Raw genomic sequence first — 26,181 nt, forward strand, 5'->3', positions numbered from 1 at the left:
TTGCAGATGCTCAGGGTACCACAATGTTTGGGAATGCTTGTGTTTCCCTTCCCTTTGAAGAAATCTGTGGTGTTTGGTCTTTTTCTGGTCACTAAGTAGATGAAGAATCACAAAAGGTCATTTGCTTCCTAGCTCTGGGTGTCCAAGGTGGCATTAGAAGTTAGAGTTCCTACTTAGCCATAAAATCCTTCTTAGATTTGCCTTTCTCCTCCACTCCATGGTGTTAGTGTAAGAACAATTTCATTCTGATAAATTGGTCTTAACCCTTTGGTGGAAAGGAAAAGAAACTTTAACAACTTAATGTGAGGATTCCTTGATAAGACTAAACTTACTTTCCAGAAGCAGGTCAAGAAGGAACACTTCCAGAGGGCCTTTGGAACCAATTAGGAAAGCATCCTATATGTTGCTCTGGTTCCAAATTAAAGATAAATGCTAATTACATTGTAATTATTATTACACTATTATACTGTTGTCATTTTCTCTTTTATAAGCCAGTGACAGTCATGTGGAGAGGGGTGGGGGACTGCTACGATGGAAGAAGGTTTAACATGTAGATACCCATAAATTCTCTGCTCTGCACAAAAGGACTCATTAATTCCTAGTGAAAGAGATCCATTTTCTAAGATTTCATCCTGAAACCATATCTACCATATGGTTACCATATTTCCACCACACAATTCTATGAGGTAACTTTAGAGGAGAGGAGAGGAGACCCCAAATCACCCAAAGAATTTGGAGTGGAACTTGAGTCTTCTCAGTTTCAGTTCAATGTCTTAAGCACTATCTGTTTTGTGTAATATATATTAAGAAATGTAATTTATCTAAAGGTCCTCTCTTGTCCTTCAGAACCGGCAAAGCCCAGCTGTTGATGCAAATATTTCTCAAGAAAATTGGATGACCCAAGAGATCCCTATCACTGAGGAACATCTTCCACAAACTGAAGACAGCATCTATGAAATCTCTCTTCCGAAAATGAAGTCCAGCACCAGGGACATTCCCTTCAATTCCCCCCAGAACACAGAACTCAATTATGAAGATCAACATGAGCAGAGTGGTCAAACAGTGGTCTTACAACAAGAAATGAGACCTGAGGGCAAAGAAAGTGAGATTTTTGACTTGGGTCAACCTGAGTTGAAGGTTGAAAATGGATGGAAGATGTTAGATCCCACAGAAGATCGATCCTGGCGCGTGATGACCAAATCTATAAATGGAAGGACAGATCACTGGACGCCATCCCCAGACAGAGAATCCAAGTTGGAAGTGCTCAGATCTGGCTCACACTATGCCATCCGGGCTTACAAAGGGGAGAAGAAACCTTCCAGACTCTATGAAGAAGATGAGGAAGAGTTGCGGTATCAGGTTCCCTCCCAGGATGTCTCACCAGAAATAACCAAAGAACTGGAAGATGAACGGCAGGAGATTATCAGGAGACAAGTTGTGAGAAAAAGCAACACAATGGCAGAAAAATGGAGCTCTACGAATGAGTTAGAAGCCATCGACACGTCCTCTCTTGGAAAGGTTGCAGTAGAACCCAAAAAGGACAATCTCACTAGCTTTGCTCTTTGTTTTGACAATCCTTCCCCGGATTGGGCAATCATCCCCATTGATCCTGAAAACATAGACACAGAACAGATAAATTTTGCAGCTGCCCGACAGCAGTTTCTCACACTGGAGAAGACTAATCCAAAGATGTTGTTGGAACCCAAGAGACACGTTCCTTCTCCAAAGGAACTGAAGGCAACAAGCCACACCTATGGGCGCAAAGAACCCCAGAATCCTGAAATGCCGAGGAATGATAAGGAGTTGGGTGAGTCCAGCCAGAGACAATTGAGAGAAAACTCAATAGGAGGAGACCTTCTCATTCTCCCCCAGAGAGAAGCCCGTTCTTATTTCGAGACTAATTTCGTTTCTGCAGAAAAGATGCCCTCTGGTTTGGAGGTTGACATGAGTTTCCAAGGGAATGTTAATGAGAGGACATTCAACAAAGAATCAGGAAATCCTCTGGCCAGAGGCCAAGATCCTGCAAAAGAGCCAGAAGTTATGAACGAGACCCCCATTGAGCGGGAGATCAGATTGGCCATGGAGAGGGAAGAGAACCTTTGGAAGGAGAGGGGCATCCAGCGAATCAGTACCAGAGATGACCTGGTGGAGATCCGCTCCAAGCTGCTCCTCTCCTCCCCGGTCTCTTCCTCAACTTCCTCCAGGAAAGGGAAGGATAAACCTCACACTTCCTTTTATGTCCTGAGGGAGATTGAGCAGGAAGCCAAGCGTGAGGAGGACCTGCAAAAGGAAGGGAGGTTGCTGGGAATGTATGACCGAGGGCTTCGCCAAGAGCTTGCAGAACGTCGAAAAGTTTTTGAGCGGGAGGAGGAAGAGGTTCCCCTGCCTCCTCTGGGCAAGCAAAAGAAACAGGGGGAGCTGCTGGAGACCCTCCACGGAAACTCTGCAACACTCTGTCGCAATGTTGTCCCACCCGGAGAGGACAGAGAAAGAACTGCAAGCCAGAATGTGAACTACAGCTCGGAGATCCATCGGCCCTCTTCAGTTCCAGCTTTTGGCAAGAAAACCCCAGGAAATGAGCCATCCTTAAAAACGTACCCCACTGATTCTTGCGCGAAGATGGATCTCCCTAGCCGGTGTCCTCCCTGTAACCGAGATTTGAAAGCTCCAAGAGACAAGTTCGTGTTAAAGAAGCAACATTTTGCCATTCCGGTTCGCAAATTACAGTTCTCTTTTCCTGAAGATCAGGGACCCCGAAGCCTTCAGAGAAAAGAGCACCACCCTCAGAAACCAGCTCCACGAGAGGAGCTTTATACTCTGAAGACATGGCGGCCCCGGACGTCCATCCTGATTGACCAGGAGATCCAGGATGCTTTGCAAAGAGAACTGGAACTTCAAGAGCAGAGGAGAAAAATCAGTCTGACGGCACAGGAGCTCCCAAGTTCACAGGTGTCATCCCAAAGTTCAGGTAAGAGAAATGGAGAATAGCAACAAAAGCATGGTGGGTTCTGACCAACGATGTAGCATAAGTGGAGGAGGCACCATAGTGCATGTTTGGAAAATGTCTCCTTATAGACACGGGATTGTATTGTTCAAGGGTGGTTACTGCTCAAGAGACTTCTAATTCTAACTGAATCAATACTGTGTTTCCCCAAAAATAAGACCGGATCTTATATTATTTTTTTGTTCCAAAAGATGCATTAGGGCTTATTTTCTGGTTAGGTATTATTTTTGGAGAAATAATTGCATCTCTCTGGCTGATGATCTTAACTGGGGCTTATTTTGGGGGTAGGGCAGAGGTGGGTTGCTCCTGGTTGGCGGGGTTCAGCCAAGCGGGTAGTGGTATTTTGGCCTGGATTGCAGAACTGGCAGCGACCCAAGCTGGCCACGCCCCTGAACCGGTTCCCCAGTTGCCGTTGTTGGCATGTTGTTTAGTAGTGCGCGTGTATGCGCAGTTCACTGTAAATTATTCTGCACATGGATGAAGAACAATTTACATTGAACTGTATATGCACGTGTGAAGCAAACCGGTAGTAAAACCAAGATCAACCCATCTCTGGGGTAGAGCTTATATTATGAGCATCCTGAAAAATCATGTTAGAGCTTATTTTATTAGGGTCTTATTTTCAGTGAAGCAGGATAAGAGTATAAGTCAGCATTTGACATGATTGGTCCAAATCGCAGGAGTTTTCTTCTTTGAGAGATTTATTTGGCAGTTCTGCTTTTTTTAGCCCTGTCCTAAAATCTTGTTCTGAGTAGAACAGAGAAGCTACTTTTAATATAACACTGCTCTTCTTTTAACTGGGTTTTTTAAAAATTGGGGCAATATTCTTCCATCTGTCCTACATTCCGAGGTCTTTTTCCTCCCTTTACATGAGGGGTCTCCAACCTTGGCAACTTTAAGCCTGTTGGACTTCAACTCCCAGAATTTCCCAGCTAGCAAAGAATTACCCAGAACCCAAAGCTGGCTGGGGAATTCTGGGAGTTGAAGTCCAACAGGCTTAAAGTTGCCAAGGTTGGAGACCCCTGATTTAAATTACTAAGATTAATATATCTCATCACTCTTTATTTAAAGCTTGCTGATTTAAAGTGATTTAAAATAGTGGAGGGAGTCCTCAACTTGCAACTATTTGTTTAGCGACTATTCATGGCAGTGAAAAAAATGACTTATAAAACTGGTCCTCCACTTACGACCATTGCCACGTCTCCACGGTCATGTGATCAAAATTCAGAGTCTTAGCAACCGGCATGTATTTGCAAACACTTGCAGCTTTCCGGGGGTCATGTCATCACCGTTGTGACCTTCTCATGTGGCTTCCCACAACCAGAGACAATGATTCATGTAACCATGCCCCTCCCCCCAAAAGGCTGTAAAATAGGATGTGACACACCTAATTGCCCTGCTTAACAATGGAAATTCTTACAATTGTGGTTGTAGGACTACCTATATTCTCCAAATACCAATTCCGAGTTCCCCAGCCATTAGTGCTAGCTAGGAATTCTGGAAGTTACAAGCCAAACACCTGCGATTTGGAGGGTACTATGTTTAGAGAAGGTTGGCCTCTATTTTCAAAGACAACTTAACATTTCTACATCGTTTTCTAAATTGTTTGTAAACCGGTTTGCTGAGCACGTGCTCAGTGAACCGGTTGTTACACACCAGTTGAATCCCACCACTGACTGGTAGGATGCTGCAATGGCTTGGGCCAGTTGTAAGTTACTTTTTTTTCAGTACTTTTGTGACTTTGAACAATTGCTAAATGGATGGTTGTAAGTCAAGGACTATCTACTGTCAGCTACTGTGAAATGTAGCCAAAGTGTGTTTGCAAAGTGAAACATCAACTGAGGGCCTGAATGGAGGTCAGATTTGGACAGAGCTTTTGCAAATTAAAAATTAAAAAAAATTCTTCTCCACTCAGTTCAGAACAGCCAAATAAATAATAACCTCTCAATAACAGCCATGAATGGGATCTGCCCTCTTTTTTCTCTCTCTGCAAATCTATTGTTACTTTAACACAGTGGTAAAATTCAATTTTTTTTACTACCGGTTCTGTGGCATGGCTTGGTGGACGTGACAGGGAAAGGATACTGCAAAATCTCAATTCCTTCCCCACTCCAGGGGAAGGATACTGCAAAATCTCCATTCCCATCCCACTCTGGGGCCAGTGAGAGGTGGTATTTGCCGATTCTCTGAACTACTCAAAATTTCCACTACCGGTTCTCCAGAACCTGTCAGAACCTGCTGAATTTCGCCCCTGCTTTAACACATTGCATGTAAAACATCATATCCAGTCACCCGTCAGAGGACAACAGATGACAATGAGAAAGCTCTGAGTTCAAATTTCACTCCAACTCCTCTCTTTCTTCTTTCCATTTGACTCCTCCTGGGATTAGCAAGGGCATGGTGAAGAAATGGCTTGGCTGGACCTTAACACTCCTATATATTTTTTTCCTCCTCAGCTGCATCAGGAGATGATGGCAGGTACTCTGTCTCCTCTTCACCTGTTTTTGTTCCTAATTCTCCTGTGAGATTGCCTACTTCACCCATCCTGTATCGACCCGGTTTGACAACAAACTCCCCTGAATCAAGTTTCGGAAAGTGCCAGAGTCCAATACAATGCAGGATAAGACCAAAGGAAGATGGGAAGGTAATGAGCGGGAAAAGATTTGAATTCATGGAGGGTGGCCTTAGACAGGAAGAAGAGTTTCTAGCTGTTCTGATCCAGGCTTCCCAAGATCACGAAGCAGACTCCTCGTCCCCCAAAAACCTCTTTTATTTAGGTTAAAGGGAATTCCTCTCCAGCAAAGTCCCGGCCAATAGTCTTTCATGAGATTTCACAACCACAGAACCTTTATTAGGCTTGGAGAGTTGCCAGGCCGATATCTTCCAAACGCCACTCTGTAGCAGACAATACTTGGCAAGAAGTTAGGAACAGATCTTCACCCTAATGAATCAAACTAGTTGTCTCCTGCAAACTCCCCTCCCCTTTCGCTCCTCTTTTATTCCCTATGGGAGGGGGAATTCACTGTCCACCTGTGCTTTTTACTCCCAAGTTAGCCCTTGTTCCTTAACTGTTCCCTTCTCCTGGCAGCTCTGTGCATGCGCATATCGGGAACAGACTCCAGCTGTGCTTCTGCCCCACTGATATCCAACTCCAAAGGCAGCTGATAACTGGCATGTGGCTCTGGCCCCCTCTCTCCCTCCGACGCAGAGCCCTCATCAGAGCCTTCCCCAGACTCCAGGACCGGCCCATGTTCCTCTCCAACCTCCTCACTGGCCGAGTCTGCTGCCAGCTTCGCTGGCCACTGGCGGGCCACAACAGTAGCAATAACAGTTGGTCAGGATGGCTACGTGCAGCCTCCAGGATCAGAGATAGCTTATCTCAAAACACAATTGGCCAAGGATCACTAGAAGTACCTTAAAGACCAGAAGGATTTTTTTTTACTGCTATTAGAGTCAGCAAGGATGATGGCTAAGCCAGGCTCATCTGTGATCAGAACCACAGAACTCCAATAGAAGAGAATATCTTAGAACACAGAATAAGAGTTGGAAGGGATCCTGGAGGTCTCCTAGTCCAACCCCCTGCTTGAGCAGAAGACCCTTTATCATTTCAACAATCAAACAGTCTCTTTTTGAAAGCCTTAAGTGATGGAGCACCCACAGCCGAGGTGGCGCAGTGGTTAAATGCAGCACTGCAGGCTACTTCAGCTGACTGCAGTTCTGTAGTTCGGCTATTCAAATCTCACCGGCTCAAGGTTGACTCAGCCTTCCATCCTTCCGAGGTGGGTAAAATGAGGACCCGGATTGTTGTTGGGGGCAATATGCTGACTCTGTAAACCGCTTAGAGAGGGCTGAAAGCCCTATGAAGCGGTATATAAGTCTAACTATTGCTATTGCTATTGCTATTGCTTTTGAAGGCAAGCTATTCCACTGATTAATTGCTCTCAATTTTTTAGATTTTCTAGAATTTTCTCTACTGCTAGATAAAAGTAGAAAAATGTGGGTTAGACAGCATCACCACCAGATGGATTCATAACTGACCAACCGCATTCAACGGGTGGTCCTCAATGGAACTGCATCTACATGGAGGGAATTATGCAGTGGAGTACCCCAAGGCTCTGTTTTAGGCCTCTTCAAAATCTTCATCAATGATTTGGACGAGGGGATAGATGGGGAATTCATCAAATTTGCAGCTGACACCAAGCTGGCAGGAATAGCCAACACTCCAGAAAATAGGCTTAAGCTACAGAAGGATCTTCTCCTTAGTTCTAGGTTGCTTCTCACCTTGATTAGTTTCCAACCATTCTCTGTGCATGGTTATTTACTCGCAGATGTTTCATTACCTGACTAGGTAACATCATCAGTGCCAGCGTGGGGTTTGCTTCCTGTTTATATGCAGTAGCTTGCCCACCCAGTGGAGGTACATAATTTTCTCCTTGGTAGTTCCTTGATTAGGTAAAGATTCCCCTCACACATATGTGTTAGTCGTTTCCGGCTCTGTGGGGCGGTGCTCATCTCTGTTTCTAAGCCGAAGAACCAGCGCTGCCGAAGACATTTCCATGGTCATGTGGCCAGCATGACTAAATGCCGAAGGCGCATGGAACACTGTTAGCTTCCCACCAAAGTGGTCCCTCTTTTTCTACTTGCATTTTTACATGCTTTCGAACTGCTAGGTTGGCAGAAGCTGGGACAAGTAATGGGAGCTCACTCCATTATGCAGCACTAGGGATTCAAACTGCCAAACTGCTGACCTTTCTGATCGACAAGCTCAGCATCTTAGCAACTGAGCCATCGCATTCCCTAGTTCCTTGATTAGGGTATTATTTTCTCCATAACTAAAGAGAGGCCAGAATCTGTGTTTCTACAAGGTCAGCCTAATAATCGTAATTATTATTCACAATGTGATTCCCTTCAGAAACATCCTAATGAAATATACGTTTCTGAATGTAAATATGGACTGGTGCTTTTTGCACATTCAGTTCATATAAGGAACTGCAAGAGTGGATGTAATACTCTACATAATGCAAGTTCAGGAAATCTTTTTCAAGCTGTGGGTAGGACAGTCACTTTGCGCCCTACCTAGAGACCACAGGGGATGTGGTCATAAAAATGTGATGACCCTCTTTACGACATTCATGATTTATGACTGTAATTTCCAGGCTCGGTTATAGTTCTACATCAAAGACTATCTGTATGCCATGCTCGGCTGCACAAAGGCTGCCAATCAGGAGCTGCAGTAGGTTCATTTTAGCCTAAAAAATATTGGTGGAGAGTCAACCTTCCCCGGTTTGCAAACTATGGTTTTAACTCCTGCCTTCTAACTTCTTGTCTAACTCCTTGTCCCATTTTTCCTGTTTTTCAGTATGCTGGTATTGAACTCAACGATGAGATTGACACTGAGGTAACTTTGTGGGAAGAAGTATATCTTGGCATTACTTTGGGGTAACAGCAGATGTGGTATTCAGCAGGTTCTGACCAGTTCTGGAGAACTGGTAGCGGAAATTTTAAGTAGTTCGGAGAACCGGTAAATACCACCTCCGACTGGCCCTGCCACCATCTATTTTCTGCCTCCCAAGTCCCAGCTGATTGGGAGGAAATGGGGATTTTGCAGTAACCTTCTGCCATGCCCACCAAGCCACGCCCACCAAGCCACACCACGCCCACAAAGCCACACCACGCCCACCAAGACACGCCACGCCCACCAAGCCACGCCCACAGAATCATAGTAAAAAAATTTGAATCCCACCACTGGGTAACAGGAAAAAGATACTAGTTTGAGGAGCTTTCCCCCTGGCACCTCAGCATCTTCTGCGGTCACCATTTTTACCTGCTATTTCCCTTGACAGGGCCTTCATCTCATCATGGGCCCATACTGCAGATAGGGGGAAGTTAGTCTTAGCTATCTTAGTGTTACAGCAGTGTTTTCTCCTTAAGCAACCAATAAATTGCAGCAGTTTTACCATAGGTTAAAAATCAGATACCATTCACTGACTACATTGGCAGTAGCACGGTCTGGTCCCGTTTTCCTTTTCATCCGTAGTTTTGTTTATTTTGTTTATATATCAAATTTATTGACTGCCCATCTTACCACAAGGTAACACTGCAGGGGTGGGCTTCAAAAATGTTAGCAAGGAGTTCTCTGCCTGGTTGCTGGGTGGGCGTGGCCATGATGGGCGTGGCCTAGTTAACCTCCTGTATCAAAGTTGGGGTGGGTGGGTGTTTTCACCTTCCCCAGGCTCTCAAACCCTCTGCACGTCCATTTTTCTGAAGGGGGTGGGGTTTTGGGAGGTCAAAAATGCTGTATTCAGTGAATAAGACACATCCAGATTTTCATCCTCTTTTTTGGGGAAAAAAGGTTATATTCTGAAAAATATGGTATGTGTGTGTGTGTTTGTGTGTGTGTGTGTGTGTGCGCGCATATCTTCTTCCTATCTGATGGAGGCTTTGCTTTATCACAGGTTGTGGAATCCGTCAAGCCGATCTGCCGGAGGGGCGCCCTGGCTCAACTTTGGGAAACGGGGCAGATCCGGAACATAGACGATGACAGTGACTGATGAAACCATCCCCCGTTGTGTTATGCCGTTCAAGCAAGGAATCAGATCCGCCAAAACAACTACGGGCAGGATGCCAGCGGAGCTTTCTTCTGCATTTGACACGTTGAAAACTCCCCTTCTCTTTTAATTTAATTCAGCGATCCAATCTTTCTGAATGACCTACATTCAATCACAGAACTGTGTTTTCAATTCTAAGAAGTTGCCCATGGCACGGTATGATCTGATTTTGCCAACAGTTTCTGGAGTACCCATTTCTGCCTCAAGCCTGCTACCGGATTTGGCACCTGCCTGAAGACTCAGGTCGCCTGAAACCCAGAGAAAAGCTTTGTAAAATCAGAGAATATGACTGCCAAGCAATATTTTAATCTCTGTACTTTTCAGTGAAGCACTGACTGGTGGAAAATAAAAAAGGTGGCAAGAAGAAACCAATCAACCAACATTGAAATGAATTGCTCAGCTTCTGATGCATGGACTTCCTCACCTCTTAAATTTTAACTTCTTAGGAATATTTCAATAGTTGGACATTGGGCAATTAGGTTGCATCTCTGTGTTTATGTTTCTGGGCATATTGTGTCTTGATTTATTGAGAGCACTAAAATTCCCAGTTGGAAAGAATATACCAATGCATTTAGAAAGTACAAGTTAAGGAAGATTAGTTTACAGGCAGGCAAGCATGTGTCAAATTAACTTTGTTCTGCTTTACCAATTATGCCCTCTTAATTTATGGTTCAGTGTATTGTGCAACTCTCCAAAAATGGATTAAGCAGGTAACATGAAGACAGGATTGTACGAAGCTGTGTGCATTAGCAGCCGCAGCTGAAAGTTTCAAAGAGAATCCTTGTTTCTTTGCAAGGAAAAATATAGCCATGGACCTCCTGCATTTTGTATATTATTATAGTGCTTCCCAATAGAGAGTGCCTAACCTTTTCTGTCTAAAGACATTCTGCAGCTCTTCCCATTCTGTCAACAGATTTTCTGTCTTAAGAAAAAAGACTGAAAAGTTAGAAGGATTATAAACAAAGATGACTTTGCCTACTTATGCAATAATTTTGTCTCCATTATGGTTTTATGAGAAGTCCAGGGCATTCCCCCCACCCCCCATTTGTTATCCTTTTCCCATGGCTTCTTCCATCTCTTTTCTTGCCTCATAAACAAAATGTTAATGTGGAGAAAATGGGATTGTAGCAAAAAGGAAGTCAACAAAATTGAGAGACTTAGGTTAAACAGATTTAACCTAGCATTAAGTTGTTCATCCAGGAGGAACGTAACATTCTCCCAAGTGGATAAACATAAGAAAAACTATCTGTGTACTTTTGTGGGATCAACTACATTTTCTTTCTTCTTTTCTTGGATTTATTCACCAAAATGACCATCCTTGTTCAGTTTACAGAGTCCGAGTACACCCAGCTAAGATTTCACCCTGAAATCTTAGATGGTCTTTCCTCGAAAACAAATTATAAATCACTGAATTAGTGATCCCCCTTTAAAAAATGCCAACTAAATTAAGTATCTTGGAGGCTGAACTCTTAACCTTAACTCCTCTCTACTAGCACATGCCCTTTTCCCCCCAACCAAAATAAAATATCAGCCTGCTACAGCTTTCCACCATCCTTAGTGTTATTGTTTCTTCAGTAGATGTTGGGGGGGGGGGGGCTAAAGGATCAAGAGAAGTTGTTGGAACATGGAGGAAAAGTAAACAAAATATGTGAGAGGAATATACTCATGGCAAAACATGCTATCTGATGCTTTCTCCTCCTACCTCTCGGACAGGTCGCAGTCGGTGTTGGTTGGGGGACAGAGATCGACCCCTAGGCCCCTCAAATATGGGGTGCCGCAGGGTTCGGTCCTGTCCCCCTTCCTGTTCAATATGTACATGAAGCCGCTGGGTGAGATCATACGCCGGCACGGGATTAAATATCATCAATATGCGGACGATACACAATTGTATCTGTCCACCCCGTGCCAACTCAGTGAAGCAGTTGCAGTAATGTGCCAGTGCCTGGAGGCTGTCAGGGTCTGGATGGGAGCGAACAAGCTTGCACTCAATCCAGACAAGACCGAGTGGCTATTGATACTGCCTCCCAAAGATGGTCCTGACATTCCACCTCTTAGACTGGGGGGTGAAATTATTCACCCCTCGGAGAGGGCCCGCAATCTGGGTGTCCTCCTGGATCCACAGCTGGCGTTAGAACACCATTTGTCGGCTGTGACCAGGGGGGCCTTTGCCCAGGTTCGCCTGGTGCACCAGTTGCGGCCCTATCTGGACCGGGAGGCACTTCGAATGGTCACCCACACCCTCGTCACCTCAAGAATGGATTACTGTAACGCACTCTACATGGGGCTGCCCCTGAAGAGTGCCCGAAGACTACAGCTGGTCCAGAATGCAGCCGTGCGAGCGATAATGGGTGTACCTAGGTACACCCATGTTACACCTATCCTCCGCGAGCTGCACTGGCTTCCCATTGGTCTCCGGACCCGCTTCAAGGTGCTAGTCGTTACTTTTAAACCCCTACATGGTATTGAACCTGGCTACCTGAGAGATCGCCTCCTGCCATTTACCTCCCAACGACCAATTAAATCACACAGGTTGGGCCTCCTCCAGGTGCCGTCGACCGGACAATGCTGGCTGGTGGCTCCCCGAGGGAGGGCCTTCTCTGTAGCTGCACCGGCCTTGTGGAACGAGCTACCTGCTGAGATCCGGACCCTCACCACTCTCCCGGCCTTCCGTAAAGCGACCAAGACCTGGCTGTTCCGGCAGGCCTGGGGCTATTGATTAATTTCCAGCCCCACTTGATGGAATGGATGTTGTATTGATTTTAATATCGTATTTTTAAATATTTTAAATGCTTGTTGTGAGCCGCCCAGAGTCCCTAGGGAGTGGGCGGCATACAAATCCTATTAAAGTTTAAAGTTTAAGGATGTTTCAAACAATTTCCAAGGAACCCTTGATTAGGTTTCATAAGAGAACTACAGGGGGGAAAGGGAAAGTTCACTTCAATGTGGCCTGGTGTGTGATGGAATGTGTGCATGACCTTTGGGAAGGAGGTGCTGCCTCGGAAACCATCAGACAAGAGAGGCAGGAGCCCCCGGTGGCCTAATAGTCAGAGAAAGAAACTTAGGATGGATCAAACAGTTAAAAGTGACAGTGAAAAGTCTGTACTTTCAGATTGCAACGTTCTGTTAATGTAAGCCTTACAATAAAACAAGAATTGGTCCATCTAGTCCAGTGATGGCAAACCTTTTAGACACCGAGTGCCCAAACTGTTTGTGCATGCACGCCCAAACTTAAAGGTGTGGGTGCATGCGTGAGCGAACATGCGGACTTGTGTGAATGCACACATGCGTAGACATGTGCGCATGCGCAGTAGAGATCCGAAGACCAGCTGGCTGGTGGGAGGCGGGGCATCCCAACACTGGCAGAGCGGCAAGAGATAAGGTCCTTTTCTTTCGTGAGCTTCTGTTTCGTCATTGGCAGGGAAAGGGAAGATCACGAAATAAACGCCACAGAGATCTGACCTGGGGCGATGGTGGGCATGCCAGCAGAGAGGGCTCTGTATGCCACCTCTGGCATGTGTGCCATAGATTCAACATGGATCTAGTCTATGTCTCCTGTCTGCTTTACTTGGGAGGCGGACGGCAATCTTGCAAATCTAAAAGTACGAAGTTCCTGCCGTCACTTTTAACTGCTTGGTGCCTTGTAAACGTCTTCTTCTTTGGTGAGGAATTTGGCAAGATTCTGTAGAGGTGAGCCTATGGAGCTGACTATGGGTCTGAGTGGTGTTCCTTCTTTGTGTATCTTGGGGAGGCCATAGAGGTGGCGCAGTGGTTAAATGCAGCACTGCAGGCTACTGCTAGATCAGCAGTTCAGCGGTTCAAATCTCACCGGCTCAGGGTTGACTCAGCCTTCCATCCTTCCGAGGTGGGTAAAATGAGGACCCAGATTGTTGGGGGCAATATGCTGACTCTCTGTAAACCGCTTAGAGAGGGCTGAAAGCCCTATGAAGCGGTATATAAGTCTACTGCTATTGCTATTGCTATATAGAGCTTGGGGCATCTGGATGATTTCTCTCTGGGGATGATTCTTTGCTGGATCTCTTCACTGATGGGAGAGGCTTTTATTTTGGATTTGGTGGTTCTTTTCCAAGTAGGTGGTGGAATCTGTGTTTAGAGGTTTGTAAGTGGGGTCTTGGAGTATGTTGGATAGTTTGGCTTGATAGTCAGACGTGTTCATCACCACTGTGGTGTTGCCTTTGTCTGCTGGGAGAATGATTATGTTGTTGTCTTCTGGGGCTCCTTACAGTACTAAATGTCAGCACCACACCAAAATGTATATTCCACCTTCCGCCTACGGAACTGCATCCGAACTCAAGACGGTGGGAGAGGCATTCCCTTATGAGTCTCAATCACCAATCACCACTGAGCCAACGGATTGAACAGGAGTGAACCTGATTTCTCCTGCATTGCCCAATCGCATAGTTTCATCGTGACACACGGGTATCTAGCTAGTTTCATAAATAAATAAATCCTGAAGCCGTGTGTTTGTGTGTGTGTCATCTGAAGAACAGTTCAACAGCAGCTAGTGTGGATTACAATTAAACAGGAATTTGAACCCAGTGCTTGTTATTTCCACTACATTTCCAGTGTCCTTTCAGCGTCCTTGAAACTTGTCTGTTTGCAAGCATATAGATTAAAGGGAAGCCCAGCAGCAACCAGCAAAGGGAGCCCCCTTCCTGGTCCTCCCATTGCAGATACTTTTGGTATGCATAATGTTTCTCTTCTTTTTGGGAAGGCTGAGCTTGGGCGGGGGGGGGGGGCATAGCCAATCCACATGGGTCACTTCCTCTCCTGTGTGGTTGCACTTTCTCATTCCAACTTACAGAGTGTGAAAAATCAGACAGAAGGTGACCTTTGCCCCAAACACAACAGCTTTGGATACTATCCTTTCCTAAAACCAGAAAAATCATATGTTTGGCTGGATCAGCTTGTTGGTGTAGATAACTTTGGGAGAGCGGGGGGGGGGGGGGGGGGGGCGGACAAAAGGCAAAAATACCAGACAACTTTGTCTTTGTTCTTTCCTGAACTAAGCAAACAATGGAGGAAAGCCAAAGTGGACAAGAGGAACATGACACTCATTTTATTTTTTCCTTTCACTGATGGTTCCCAAATGTTCCCACTTTATTAGGAGCAGATCCAACTTCCTGATTCCTCTCCTGAACAAATCATGTGTTTCCTCTCACCAAGGGTCAGCATCTGTCACTTAAAGGACCATGGCTGAAAAGACCACTTTTAGTGGGCTTCGCATATCTATCTATCATCTATCTATCTATCTATCGATCGATCGATCGATCGATCAATCAATCGATCTATCTATCATCTATCTATCATCTATCTATCATTATATATCATCTATCAATCATCTAACTATCTTCTATCTATATCTCATCTATCAATCATCTAATCATCTATCTATCAGCTATCTATCTATCTATCTATCTATCTATCATCTATCATCTATCTATCATTATATATCATCTATCAATCATCTAACTATCTTCTATCTATATCTCATCTATCAATCATTTATCATCATCTATCTATCAGCTATCTATCATCTATCATTATATCTCATCTATCAATCATCTAACTATCTTCTATCTATATCTCATCTATCAATCATCTATCATCATCTATCATCAGCTATCTATCAGCTATCTATCTATCTATCTATCTATCTATCTCTATCATTATCATCTATCTATCATCATCTATCATTTCAATCATCTATCATCTATCTTTCTATCATCTATCAATCATCTAACTATCATCTATCTAACATCTATCATCTATCATCTATCTATCATTATCATCTATCAATCATCATCTATCATCTATCAATCATCTATCATCCATCTATCTATCTATCATCTATCTACTGTGGGAAGCCTCTCCCGCCCCCCTCCAAGGAATGAAATATTTTGAGAAATATTAAAACGGCAGAACAATATATTTTCCTAAATGAGAAATGGAGAAACGTGTTTTTTTAGAGGCAGGAAGCAGACTCAGTCTTTCTTAGTAGCCCTCCCCCCAGCAGATCATTTGTGCCCATTAAGAAAGATTGGGCCACCCTATCTAAAAAACAAAAGACCTCCAGCTTCATTAGTGATGGGATTAAGAACAGGACATAAACCATCAGGACATAATAGGATTAACCCACTACCATTTAGCAGAAGACACAGAGCTCACTATATTGCACAATCTCCTAAAGACATTTCAGACATTGCACAACCCCACTAGCAGCATCTCTGAAGCTTATAAAAATCCATGTACTATTAAACCAGTCAGTCAGATGCACCAGAACCATAAACACTGATGGCTCTGTTCATCATTAGACCATCTTTCCAATCAGCCTCCATGTTTCCATTGTCTTTCTCCCAGTTTGGAACTGAATTAGATGAGTATTTCTTCCAACATGGTCTGTCTGTCTGCCTGTCTGTCTGCCTGCCTGCCTGCCTGCCTGCCTGCCTGCCTGGTGGTGGATGGAGTTCATTTTTTGACTAGAGCTGGTTTCCAAATGTTTGGTAGGCGGGAGGTATCGTCACGTTTATTCATGTTGTGGAGGTGTTTCTCTAGTTCGATGGCTTCCATAATTATGGAAGCCCAACCTGCCCTCCCCTTGTAATAGGGAAAATAGGAGGAGAAAAGAGTTTTAGATATGTTTACCACTTTGAGTTATTTATAAAAGAATAAAGGGGAGATGGAGATGGACGGTCTAGAAACATGAAATATAATAAATTAGATAGATAGATAGATAGATAGATAGATAGATAGATAGATAGAGATAGATAGATAGATAGATAGATGATAGATAGATAGATAGATAGATGATAGATAGATAGATGATAGATAGATGAATGAATGAATGAATGAATAAATAAATATAAACAAATTTAAATAAAAGAAATAATAATGAAATCAGAATAAAAATGAATAATAAACCACAGATGGCTGAATTCACACAGCGGATTACACAAGTCTTAGTATTGTTAGTTGTGTGTCCAATCACACTTGGCTAACAAGTGTGATTGGATCAAACTAACAAGAATTCTATTCCTATTCTATTATCACCTAGTTAAATGAGATCAAGCACAATTCCACCATGCTGATGATACCTTCAAGCTCCTAGATAATCTGTGCTCTGACATATTTTAGGAAGTGGCATTTTTTATGGCCGATCCATAAAGGGAAAGACTGACTAGTAATTCCAAAAATGACGTCTCCTGTGTTTCAATACCAGTGAAAGGGGACCTGGACAGAAGGATTGTATTGCCCCTATTTCTTGCTTATTAGCTTGGGGGATACAGCGGGAGGGTCTCTAAGGGGGCAGAATGCTGGACCAGGTAATCCCTTGGTCTCTGCAGCCCCTTATGCCACACCCTGGCGGATCCCATATTTAATAGAAATATTAGTCTAGCCTCTCTTTAAAACCTTTCCAGGTTTTAAAAGTATTTGGTAGCTTCCGTTTATTTATTATAATAATAATACTATTCTGATCCTGCTGTTTAGTTCATCTCCACTGGAGCCTAGCTCACAGGATTAAAGAGGCAGGAGACTCACCAGGCTGCCAGAATCCTCTCAGCAGATATCTCTGCAGAGGCAACGTTGCTGCTTTTGATCAGAACAGTCCAATTTGCTCTAAAACAGATTCAGAAACTCCCCCTGTAGCAGCTTTGCTTTCCATTTAAAGATAAAGAGTTATTTTAAATTTGGGGAGTCTGTCATGCTTACCAACCACTCCATCAAAGAGAAACAGAGAAGAGCAACAAAGATGATTAAGGATCTAGAGCCGTGATGGAAAACCTTTGGCACATGTGTCAGAGTTGCCACACTGAGCCCTCTCTGTGGGCACATCGCCAGGTGTACTTCTGGGATCCATCGCATGCATACGCACCAATATTCGTGCATGCGCATGACGGAATGCAGAGGTGCAACTAGCGACAGGGTGCACGCCTGCACGGACAACCACACTCTTCCAGATTCTGTTGCATGCAGGCCAAAAGACCAGCTGGCTGGCACCCATGCGTGTGCCGAAACCCGGAAGAGAGCAGCTGGCCGCGAGCGCATGCATGCTGGACCAGCTGCTCTCTTCCAGGTTTTGGTGCTCCAGCACTCACTAACATGTGCGCTCCTGTTTTGGCCCTCCATGCCAAAAAGTTTAGCCACCACTGCTCTAGAGGCTAAAGCACACAGAGAATGGTTGCAAGGACTGGGTGTTTCTAGCCTAAGGAAGAGAAGGACTAGGGGTGACATGATAACAGTCTTCTAATATTTATGGGGCTGTTGAGGAGTAGAACTGGATAACATTATAACTGCCACGGGCCCCTCCATCAGCTGAATCAGAGGAAGAGGAGGAGGCGTGGGAGTCAGAGTCAGCATCAAGGCAATCTGAGAGCTCCGAGGGGGGAGAGGGAATGGAGTTGTCAGAGGTGGAGCCTTCGCCATCCGTCAGTCCTCAGATGGAGAGTCAACAGCCCCCAGGTCTGGAGGTGGCTGATGAGGAAGAGGAGGAACAGCTGGGTCCGGTGCCTAACATGTGGATGCACAGAAGGCAAAGGAGAAAAAAGTGGTGGTGTGGGGCTGCTGCAAAAGAAAAAGAGAGAGGGAGGGAGGGGAAAGGGAGAGGGAGGAAGACCACAAACCTGGCACTAGATGCAGCTTCAGAGGATACCTTGAAAGAGCACAGCAATCCAGGGCTAGAAGGGACCTGGAAGTCATCTAGTCCAACCCCCTGCTCCAGCAGGATATTGTTAAAATAAGTTTCTGTCTTTTGACCTCCCCCGTCACATGACTACATAGGCATGTCCACCCAGTCACATGACCCCCACCCCACTAAGCCACACCCACAAAACCGGTAGGGAAAAAAATTAGATTTCACCACTGTGGTGGGGCCAGTCAGAAGTGGCATTTACCGGTTCTCTGAACTACTCCAAATTTATGCTACTGGTTCTCCAGAACTGGTCAGAACCTGCTGAATACGACTTCTGGAGAGACCAGAGAAAGTGCTATTCAAATCTTGGCCCTGTTCTATATGTATCATGCTGTCACATACATGCCCAAAGGCAGGCGTCAGCAACTTTAAACACTCAAAGAGCCATTTGGACCCAAATGTCACATACATGCCCAAAGGCAAGCGTCAGCAACTTTAAACACTCAAAGAGCCATTTGGACCCATTTCCCACAAAAAAGAAAACACTGGGAGCCATAGAGATCCTAACGGGAAGCCCCCATTCAATTCTGGAGCTGACCAGAAGTCCGGTTCCCCCACCGTAGAGTTTCCTCCTAGTGTGGTGTCCTTTTTCCTCTACCTGTCCTAAGTGAAAGCCCTATTGTGAAGCCGACTGGAAAACCCGCTCCTTGCCATAGAGTCTCCTCATGGCTGTCTGTGCTTCCCCCCACCCCACCCCCAAACTGGAAGGTCCTCTCAAAATTGTGGCACCGACCGGCAACAGGGAGCCACAACAGAGGAATGAAAGAGCCACATGTGGCTCCAGAGCCGCGGGTTGCTGACCCCTGCCCAAAGAGGAGGGGGAGCTTGCAGTGTGACATTGCAACACTGCTTTTGTGAGGAACACTGTGAAAAGTGGCAGGCACAGCAGGCAGGATTCTTGAAAGGGGTTGCAGAGCATTTCAGATTAAATATCCAAGAGACTTCAAGTGTGTGCAGGAGCACGAAAATAGCGTTTAGGGAGGGATTTGGGCAGGGTTGAGCAGCAGAATATACCAAGGCTGCAATTTAAAGGGTGGTACTTCACAGAGGGCAAGAGGAAAAAACAGAATAAAACATTTAAACAGAGTAAGGGATCTGCGGCTGGCTCAGGGAGGAGTGGAATTTTTTAAAAAGGGCTATGGGCAGCAGGTAATGGAAAATAAGGAAAGTAGGGCAAGGCACCAACTGGTAGTGGAGAATTTGGAGCTGCTCCAGGTTTGGGGGTGTCTGAGTGAAACTAGACTAAAACAGTGAATAGGAACGTTAGTCCCTTGGCAACCCTCATTGTGGAGATGCGTAATGGGCCATGAGCCAGATGTGAGGCAAAGCTCTCCACATGCCCAGCAGTGGAAAGAGAAAGAAATTATGTATGAACTTAATTTTGAACTTGCAATTCTCCAAGGCCTGGACTCAGATAGCTACTGTATCCAATTGGCTGGTTGCTCTTATAGCATGCCTACACTTCTCATACAAATGTTGACTTCATCACAGCCTTTTCCCAGTCATTTTGAGAGCGACATCTGCTTTGTTTATTAAATTTATATGTTGCCCTCCTCACCATCCAGAGTGACTCTGGACAGCTTTGTCCAATACTTTGCCATCCTTAAAATGGCTTTTTGTCCTTACTTTTCATCAGTGAATCTCATTTGGAACCAACCTTCCTTCCTTCCTTCCTTCCTTCCCCTCTCCCTCCCTCCTTTTTTTCCAATATCCCCACTGACCTCTTCATTAATTCCCTAGTACAATACTGGAAAATTTTGCAAGTCATCTATCAATGAAAATCTGCCCATTATGTTTATAACAGTGGTGGGATTCTTTTTTTTTTTACTGCTGGTTCTGTGGGCGTGGCTTGGTGGGTGTGGCACAGCTTGGTGAGCGTGGCAGGGAAAGGATACTGTAAAATCCCCATTCCCACCCCATTCCAGGGGAAGGTTACTGCAAAATCTCCATTCCCTCCCGATCAGCTGGGACTCTGGAGGCAGAGAATAGATGGGGATGGAGCCAGTCAGAAGTGGTATTTACCGGTTCTCCGAACTACTCAAAATTTCTGCTACCAGTTCTCCAGAGCTGGTCAGAACCTGCTGAATACCACCTGTGGCTTGTAGCCTGAAGTTAGAAAAGCTGTACAACAGAAAATAATACAATTGTGCTAGATGTGGGTTGCTCCCGGTTCGGCCCGGATGTGGCGAACGGGTAGTAGCAGTGGCGGGAGGCTCCGCCCACCCACCTGGACGCTTCTGCATAGAAGCATCGCACACAAGTGTGCACAAGCACACACAAACTGATAGTTAAAAAAAATGGAAACCCACCACTGAATTGTATTCTGCCTGGAGTTTTGGTGTATATTCGAATTTCATTGTTTACTTCAGAGTCTATGGGTTTATGTTGCAAAGCCGCACCCTATGAAGCTTTCAAGAAGAAATATTTCTTCCAGTCTAGAAGACGAAAGCTAAGAGAGGATCTGGATCTGAAACAGAAATTAATTTGTTGGTGTCCCTGGGTAATAACAGAGTTGTTTTATGGAAAGGCTTTTCCTTGGGGTTGAATCAGATCTCTTGTGCAAACAGTTTTTCATCTACTTCTATTATTTAATGTTTCAACCAGAGTACAGAATAGCATCTCCAAATCTGTCTTGCAATGTCTCAGAAAGGTTTCTACTTCTCAACTGTTCTCAGGGTTCTTGAACATCTATTTTAAATTTCTTGGATAAATGTCCTTGAGTAGAATTTCTGTTGGACATTTTCCTAGCAAAACCTATGTACAGTGTCAGAGAGATTCTTACATATTACAACAGGACATTCATCACTGAAAAATGCAAAAGAAGTCACTTCCTAACCAGGAGAATTTAAACAACACTGTCTTTAAATCTTTTAAAGCAATTGTTAAAACACAACAGGCAAAACAATGCAGGACACAACAACAATCAGAATCACAATACAGCTATCTCTGGCCTCAAGGCTCTAATTTTGGGAGTGTGGTGAGATGGGAAAATGACCTGTGGCCCTCCAGATGTCTGAATGTCAATTATAATTTCCAATATTGGATAAGATTACAGAAATTCTGGAAAATGCTAAAGTGTCACAGCTAGTAAGACTGCATTACACCAACATAAAAGGGGAAGGGTGGAAGAATGCAAGAAAGCAAAACCAATTTGTATGTATCAGACTTCAAAAGAGTCCAGTGCAGAAAACATTTGGGGGGAATCTGCAAAGGAATGGGGCTACGGTATTTGTCTCAATATAGATTCATCCTTGATAGCGTGGAATGAAAAGCATGCAGCTGCAGGGGATGACCCATTTACTAAAGTGGAGGCCAGAGTAAGGGGCAAAACTGGTTTTAGGAGGGCACAAGAAAAAAGGTTTGTGCCAGAGAGGAAGAAAACTGTTTCTGAACTTCCCTCTCTCTCCCTGAAAAGTTAATAGGGAATTTTTCTTTAAAATGTGGCAAAATAACACTTTTTGTCCCTATTTATCATGTTCAGCCTTTCTTAGCAAGGTCTACCTACAGGTTTTGGTTTTCCAGAAATCACCTTCTTCTAGTCTTCTTTGTCTGTCTGTCTGTCTGTCTGTCTGTCTTTGTGTGTATGCGTGTGTGTGTGTGTGTGTGTGTGTGTGTGAGAGAGAGAGAGAGAGAGAGAGAGAGAGAGAGAGAGAAATAAAACACACACATAAATCCTGGGATGCATGGATGTGATTATATGCCATCCACCTGGTGTCAACCCTTACTAATCACACAGACCTTCTTCAGAATGAAAATATATGTATATATGCATGCAAATGTCCGTACTGGTGGAGAGAGAGAGGGAGGGAGGGAGGGAGGGAAGGGGGAGAGAGAGAGAGAGAGAGAGAGAGAGAAGGGGGTTTTCTTGACAGCAGCAATATTGCAATCAAACTGCTAAACTGGTTTGCCACGGTGGTGCTGCATCAGTCAAACAGAACTGGGAAATAAAAAACAAAAGAGCTCCTACCCATTGGCATCAATGCTATGCATAATTCATTCTGTGATATACATATATGAATGCTGGCATTTGGACAGCTGCCTGAAGATATGAATTCCACCCACCTTTGTTTATTTGGCCACAAACCCTGGAGAATCCTAGCCCTAGATTCCTGACTTAGCAAATGCTTTGTTAAAATATTACGACGTGTAAGTCACCAGCCCTTTTTCCCATGGGAAGAAGGACATCCCAGGCATGTAAGCTGGTGAATACATAATGTATAGTATCCATACATCCTAGGCAGTTCACAAGGCAAGTTCACCATTTCATAGGATGCAGCTGGTGAAACTATAGGAATTAAGTCCACAAAACTCAATAATCTCTCACTGCCAAACTTATCCCACCAGGTGGCTGCTGTTAGGGGAAATAGGACAAAGGAATGCTGTAAACATGGGCTTGATCTAATGCAGGGGTGTCAGACTCAAGGCCTGTGGGCCCTAGAAATAGCAAAGGACTGGTCCGCGGTGCCTCTGGCAGCCAAAATGGGGCATGAGGGGCTGCTGCCCTTTGGACAGCAGAGAGCTGCAGGAGACCATCCAGGCTGAAAATGGGGCACCGTGCCCTGTTTTGGCTGGCAGGGTGCTGCAGGAGGCATCCATTCCCTCCCCCGCAACCCGGCCAGCCCATGGAGAACTACAAGGTTGATCCAGTCCTCGAAGAAATCCAGTTTGACACCCCTGATCTAATGGAACAAAGTCAGGAGATCTCTCTCTCTGTGTACAAATAAAATAATGTGCAGCATCTTAATATTTTGAAGCAAGATGTTTTGAATACCTCATAAATAAGGGATGACATGATTAATAAAGGCCGTCTGATTTCCCCGTCATGAAGAATCTAGCCTGCTCCCATGTCTATATTTTTAATTGATCAATTCTAAAACAGCTGTATAGCAGAGGAAGGCAGATACTCTTCACTTCTCCCACAAGAAATTGGAAATCAATTCTTCCTCAAGTTCTATTTATGCTGTTGGGATACGTTTTATTGTTTATTCGAAACGTTTCTGGATTGGCTGTCAGGGTATGCATCTGCAAAAGAAACACAGTGTTAAAAATCATTAAGATCGCAGGTCAAATGCTATGTACTGTAATAAAAATATAAAGCAATGAAAGCATTAATATATGTTAAGATGTTCAAAATGTAAAAACTAATGAACAAATCTGGTAGAGATAAAACTTTGCAAGACATCAACATGCCAAATTGGAAAAAAATTGTATTGTCCCCAAAACTGGGCTCTTGCTTGGTGTTGAAGCCGATAAGTCACAAGGTGTGGTACAGAATTATATTTTTATTTTGGTACCAAGATGTAAGGATCCTGGTTCGAAAACTAACCAAGGGCCCCACATTAGAATCTTACAGCAATTTTTATAGTCAAGGAGTGGTTGCATTCAACCCTTTGCCCTTCCCCTAATAATGCATGCACAGCAGATAATATTGATTGGTTATTTGGATTTCAGTCCCCTAAACTTCACACGCCGGTTATGTGGTTTTGGTTTTTTTTTCTTATAAACGAGCTATTCTTTTGCCTAATATCCTGGCTAGTGGTTTTCTATCACATAAGGTGCTAACTTCTGTTTTGCTATGACTGGTCAGCCCCCCCACCCCTGTCCTATTGCAGAGCAGAATAAAAGAACAATCAGTTTTGTCTCAAGGCAGCACCCGCATTCCACCGTGACCCCCCTCCTTCTGCAGAGAAATGTAAACATAGTTTTAAGTCTTTGTCTGAGCCAGCAACCCTCCCCCCCACTTCCCTGCGACCCCCAGCTCCTTCTGCAGAGAGAGAGGACAGGAAGGAGCAAAACTCTTAATTATCAAGGCAATGAAATGAAGAAATGAAGACAAGAGAAAATCTTTTATCAGAATTCATATTCCTCACTCTCATGTCCATTCCATCCATACCTGGGTCCTATCTCCGACATATGACCCAGGGGTGAGTTCCAGCAGTCACTACTGCTGGTTTGCTCGTGGGAGTGACGCATGCACACTGCACACGCATGCGCAATGCAATAAAAATTGTTCTGTGCATGCACAGAAACAAAAAAACAAAATGGCGCCACCTATGGTGTCATCCGGAAAACCGTTTTGGGGGCCCTGGCAGGCCTGGGCCGCTGCCAGTTCCAGCGACCCAGGCCGCCAAACCACTACTGGTTCGTCTGAACCGATCCAAACCGGTAGGAACCCACCACTGCTCTGATCCCCAGGGCCTCATCTGTACATACATTCCATCATCTGATCCTTCGTAGGCATCTTTGTCTTGTATTTTAAATTTTTTAGTATTTTTAAATTGTTTTATGTAAGCCGCCCACAGTCCTTCGGGATTGGGCGGCATACAAATTCATTAAATCTTGAATCTTGAATCTCAACTGAAATTTGAAGAAAAAAAATTCAAAACAAACATTCAGAAATCTCCTGAAAGTTGTTAGATTTCCAATTGCTCCCCACCCCACCCCGCGGCAAAACTGTTAATGGTATACAGTAGTGTTGAAATGCTGGCTAATTAAATGACAGGTTTTCACAGAAAACAGTAAGAGTTTAATCAGAAATGGAACACAACATATAGATTTTTCAGGTTTCTTAGCTCTCTCGCTGATAGCAATAAATGCAATCGTGGTATTATTTCCTTATCCTTCAGTATTATTTCCTTATCCTTCACTTAATCTCGTTTAATGTATTGATGCAATCCATTTAAAAATTACCAGCACACTGGTAACCAACTCAATGACAAACTGTTTTGCCGGTTTTAGGTTTTTGACTTTTTAATCGTTCTACATTTGCAAATAAAACGACATTCATCTCTGGAAAATGGGACAGCAAAAAAAAGGGGGGGGGCTTTTACTGTGTTCTTACAGTAGCAGCTTTTGGACCCATTTATAATATTCTGTCAGGAACTTTCCATGACATGCAGAAGGGATGAAAGAAAAGGAGGGCATCTGAGCTATCCTGCATGAATAAATAATCTAGAAATTGAATTATTTAGCAGTAGATCTCATAGCCTAAGAAGCTGCAATACCCAAGCCTCTCTTGGATACCATTACCCAGCTTATCATTCCTCTCTTCTCCAACAGACTCAATAGTAAAGCAGCAAGAATTGAGTAACCTTGAAATATTTTAAGGGGGGGGGGGAGTGGAACAACGCTTTTAGGTTGAGGGGAAGTTTTTATTCATTTTGGGGAAGAAAGGACAAGCTGCCCTTCATATTTATTTTGTAGGAAGGTGGGAGAGTTGCAATGTGGAAGTAATGACTAAAGAGTAATTACATGAAATTTTAATCACATTTAGGCAGTGCTCACACAATAACCTTAACCCAGAAGTAAGTCCCACTGAACCGAATGAAGCTTTTAGTGGAAGTATGCTTAAGATCACAGGTCAACTGCTTGTGACTGGAGAATTAACCATTGGTGAGGGTGAAATGCCTCCTTTGCAAAGATTGCTCTGTGTTCTTTTGTAAGGAGGCAGTTGCTGGAATTTGACATCTAAAATTCAGTTCTGTACAAGGGAAGCTGACCAAATCGGACCTTAAACATATACCCGGACGGACAGGCCTTTCGGATATCCAGGCTTTGTGGTTTCAACAAAATGCCTTAGTATGGTAGGCAGGAAATGACTGGTGTTTCTTATGGTTAATACAAGGAAATGAGTAATCAAAAGATTCTAAAGGAATACAGAAAGCAAGAAAGTGCTGAAAATGCATGGAGAGGGTAATGGGATAAATTTCCCCATTTACAAAAGCAAGGTTAGGAATGTCAAAGAGAAAAAATGTTTTATATCCACATGGGAATTTTGCTTAGATTTATCTATTTAGTTAGAGTTTCACTTTAAATAACCACACACATAATAAGAAAAGATAGATAAGGGCTAGGAAATCATA

The 26,181-nt window shown here is 44.1% G+C and overlaps 1 protein-coding gene across 1 annotated transcript in view; it reads left to right on the forward strand.

Moving 5' to 3' along the window:
• Positions 1-11,157, forward strand: part of MISP (mitotic spindle positioning) — a 28,986-nt gene extending 17,829 nt beyond the window's left edge. The window contains exons 2-5 of the mRNA XM_032238856.1: positions 847-2,968; positions 5,461-5,648; positions 8,364-8,402; positions 9,460-11,157. Coding sequence (XP_032094747.1) covers positions 847-2,968; positions 5,461-5,648; positions 8,364-8,402; positions 9,460-9,555 — 2,445 coding nt within the window. The 3' untranslated portion in view covers positions 9,556-11,157. The remainder of the gene's footprint in view (positions 1-846; positions 2,969-5,460; positions 5,649-8,363; positions 8,403-9,459) is intronic.
• The last annotated feature ends 15,024 nt before the right edge of the window (positions 11,158-26,181 follow it).

This window comes from Thamnophis elegans, chromosome 1 (genome assembly GCF_009769535.1).
Source record: "Thamnophis elegans isolate rThaEle1 chromosome 1, rThaEle1.pri, whole genome shotgun sequence".
Lineage (NCBI taxonomy): Eukaryota > Metazoa > Chordata > Lepidosauria > Squamata > Colubridae > Thamnophis > Thamnophis elegans.